General features: G+C 30.8%; 1 protein-coding gene across 1 annotated transcript; it reads right to left on the bottom strand.

Annotated features, from left to right (window-relative positions):
• On the bottom strand, positions 414 to 2,450 carry LOC109360622. Its single transcript, XM_019605651.1, has 2 exons — positions 1,985 to 2,450; positions 414 to 784 (listed from the first exon to the last, which is right to left on the bottom strand). The coding sequence occupies exons 1-2, from the start codon at positions 2,258 to 2,260 to the stop codon at positions 767 to 769; spliced, it is 294 nt and encodes a 97-aa protein (XP_019461196.1). The 5' UTR covers positions 2,261 to 2,450; the 3' UTR covers positions 414 to 766.

Here is a 3,975-nt window from a genome sequence, read left to right as displayed (position 1 = left end):
TTTCTCGTAATATGTTTTAAACTTTAAATTAATGTAGTTTTTTTTAAAAGAGAAAACCATGGAACCAAACCAAACCATATATGAAGGATTCAGTTCTATTATAAAATTTGTTGTTAATTGAGTGAACCAAATTTTGTTTTTATATTTGATTTGGTCTATGAATTACACCAAAAACCAAACTAAATTGAACTTTTACGCCCTAACTACAACCATACTTTAAAACTCTCCCATTTTCTTTCCCAATTTAAAATGTTGGTGTCCCTGTGGTGTACAACCCTCCTTCCCAATACATTCACGTTCCAATTGTACGAGCATATTATGACATCACAATAAAAGTACTGTGTAGATTTTTTTCTGTATCATTATATCGTTAAATAAATTTTCCCTATTGAACTTTCCGACAACATGGGTCATGGGATAGGAATTGTGCTGACACATTCCTATACGAAAAACATGTGGCTATATCATCATGAATGAACCATACACGTTAGAACATGTTAATGTGACAGGGTACCCGACAAATAAAAGATGGTTACAGTTAAAATATTCTATTAACAAATAAAATTGTTATAATATACGCTTCTTATAAAAATGAAAATATACATCAATTTTGGATAGTGTAGAAGAAAGGAAATACATGTACATTAATTCAAGTGGATATGATAAGGCAATTATATAGGAAAAATTATGGATTCTTTTTGTACACTGGCGATTAAGAAGCAGTCAGTGCTTGGAAATCTTCCTGATTTCATTACATTCACTGGAGTCAAGAACAACAGAAAACCTGCAAAAGGAATAAGGTAAAATATTTAATCACATATTCAGACAGAAGCAATGTTTATACTCCAAAATTTACATTAATTTTATACACAATACATAAGTTCTACTTCTTATTATTTGATTTATTTCTCTAATGTAGAAGTTTGATGTACAATCTTTAAAAAAAAGGACAAAGCTAATATGTGAATTGCATATTAGTTCGCTTGGAAGTGAAATGTTTTATAGCCATTGGATGAAAAAATTTGGTTACCAGTTATCGTTTTGTGCACCTTTTAGAAGTCATGGTAATATTATACGAAAGTCGTGATGACATATAACGACTTTTGGATGGAAGTCGTGATGGAGTAATACAACGTTTGGTCAGTATAGAAGTCGTGATGACATATAACGACTTTTGGATGAAAGTTATGATGAAGTAATATAACTTTTGACAAATATAGAAGTCGTGATGACATATAACTTCTGGATGGAAGTCGTGATGGAGTGATACAACTTCTGATCAATATAGAAATCATGATGACATATAATGACTTCTGGTTGACCTTCAGGAAGTCGTGGCAGTATATAATGACTTCTGAGCTGAAGTCATAATTTATTATCATGACTTCTGAACTGTAACCAAAGGCCTCATAGAACTCGTACTTTAGTATCACGACTCCTAAACAATAATAATACCCACTTATGAATTTGACAGATGAGATTATGAACCATTCGATCCAACAACTAAAAAAATAGTTCGTTTAGAAACTAATTTGGAGTTTGCAAGTTAGTGGCTACCTAAGAAAAAAGACATTGCAAACCGAAAAATGTTGATCCAACACCTACTTTCTAAGTGTGTAGAGAAAAGAGAGATATAAATATAGAAAGAAAAAAAGAGATAGTGATTAATGATGAGATGTGAAATGATGAAAGAGATAAAAAGAAATAAAGGATGACCTTAATAAAGAAAAAAGTGATAAGAATTATTGTTTTAAACTGTATTACAGAAACGAATGGCAACCTTAATATTACAGTTTCGAAGTCTACAATAGGATCATGATTGTAATTGTGATTTCATCATCTACATTTTCCCACAATTATAGTAAATGCAATATAATTGTAACAGCAATTTAAATTAGTGATAAGAGTGTAAGAATTGCCCTTGAATTGATAACTACCAATTTTGGAACCAATGGAACAGGAAAAAGAAAAAGTATGTTCATACACTGAAACAAACTCTGGCTTTTCTTCTATGACTTTTTGCATTTATGCTTCTGAGTCTTTCAAGCATTTCTTGTTCAGTGAATATCCTTCCTAGTGAACTCAAGAAGACTGTACGAGGAACAGGAGGAGACCACAACCCACTTTGTTCATAATCAAAGTCAAACTGTGACCCATCATAGAATTTCTCCAACAACCTATCAGATACAGACTTGGACACATGTTGAACTTCAACCCTTTGTGGAGAGGACTCATGAGAAAGAGAAATTTTATCTAGCATTGATTACACTTGAAAATTGGACTATGATAGTGGTGCCTGTGAGAGAATGAAAAAATGCAGGTTATGAGTGATGTAGCAATAGTTGAATTAAAAGGAGACAAATTTGAAGAGGGGACTTTGACAAGGACGTGTATGGCTGTATTGCAATCATAGAGATAGGTCGTGAGGCGCATAATATGGGATAATGAGATTCTTTTATTTGGTGTATAAATTCCAAGTGTTTAGTTTGTGATACGAATCTGCTTTTTTAAATATAGGATGAGGAACAGAGTGTTTGGTTGTAATTAATAGAGGAGCACAACTCCACCACGGCCCTAACCTAATTTAGATTTCCATGAATGGGATGAAGATTCCACACATCACACAAATAAATCTTTAGTGAGTAAGTTATTTTTCAATATTTTTTAAATTAACAAAATTTCTTTTGTCTTCATATTCCAGTATTAGATAGGAACTCAACCCACTGTAAATTTGAGAAATTATTAGGATTGACGATCCCAATAATATATCGAGTATATATTTTAGATAAATTCATTTAATTTTAAATTATTAATGTATCACCCATTGGGATGAAGATCCTTGATGATTGTGACATATGTCAAAAAAATTTAATAACTATGATTTTAAATTATTTTTATTTCAATGATAATATTTTCTTTCTCGTCTTATTTCAGAGAACCGGAGAGTCCAAATATCGGAGATAAGTTATAATTAATTGATTGAGAGTTGGAGACTATTTATTATGGTCAGACTCATCTACATTAATGTGAGAGAGTGTACGATTTTTCCTTTAGTATTAAGAGTAAATTTATCTTATACAAGTATAATTGGATATCATTTTGTTTGTTTTTTGCATCACTTCCCTTTCCATTATTGAAGAAGAATCTCATTCATTGATCATATTGAGAGTTTGAGACTATTGATCAATGATCATCTATCATATAATATTTTCTTTCACTTTTTGGGTTATCCTAAAGTTTTTTCCATTTAGGTTGTTGGTGAGCACAGAAGCATGTGTAGCTGTGAGATTAATCATTTCCAGTGGAACTAGTATGTCCACCTAAACCTAATATAGGTACACATTTTCACGTGATTTGTTTCAGTAATTTAAAGGTTATTCACTGAATAAATTAAGAATGCACATGGAGTTGATAGTTTGGTCAAACTCTGATAATTCTAGTTGGCAACTTGTCCATATTGTATTCTTTTTCCTCTAATATTTTCTGATTTTTTTTAAATATAAATATTGAACCATGCATGTTTTTCCTGTGGGTTCGAGTAAAATGGCATGGGTTTAGTTTCATTTGTTTTAGCTTCTTTTACCTTTGTCCTACTTAACTGTCGATGCACATTCTCATTTTTTTGTTATTTAGTGTGTAGTCTTTAAGTTGATATGTTTTAATTTGTTAATTAATTCTTTTTCTCAATTTGTGACTGTAATTGTTCTATTCCTGGTAAAAAATGATCACATAAAACGTTTTAATTGGACACGGACACCATATAATGTACATGTTTGACATTTCTGATATAATAATGTACAGGAGTCAAAATGGAATATGTAAGAGCGAAAACACTAAAACAGAGGAACAATGTGCTATCTTCATAATCCTTCAACCTGTTCACGAAACCAATTATGAAATAATCAAATAAAGAATATAAAATAAATAAAAGATAAGAAAATTTGTTAATCAAGAATATATTATTAGATAATAAAG

The sequence above is a fragment of the Lupinus angustifolius genome, chromosome LG01, assembly GCF_001865875.1.
Source record: "Lupinus angustifolius cultivar Tanjil chromosome LG01, LupAngTanjil_v1.0, whole genome shotgun sequence".
Taxonomy (NCBI): domain Eukaryota; kingdom Viridiplantae; phylum Streptophyta; class Magnoliopsida; order Fabales; family Fabaceae; genus Lupinus; species Lupinus angustifolius.
The sequence above is the reverse complement of the archived record's forward strand: the minus strand, read 5'-3'. Positions and strand labels throughout refer to the sequence as shown.

Bases quoted from the DNA above. Each gene is read 5' to 3' on its own strand.
- LOC109360622 (XM_019605651.1), bottom strand. From the start codon at position 2,260: ATGCTAGATAAAATTTCTCTTTCTCATGAGTCCTCTCCACAAAGGGTT.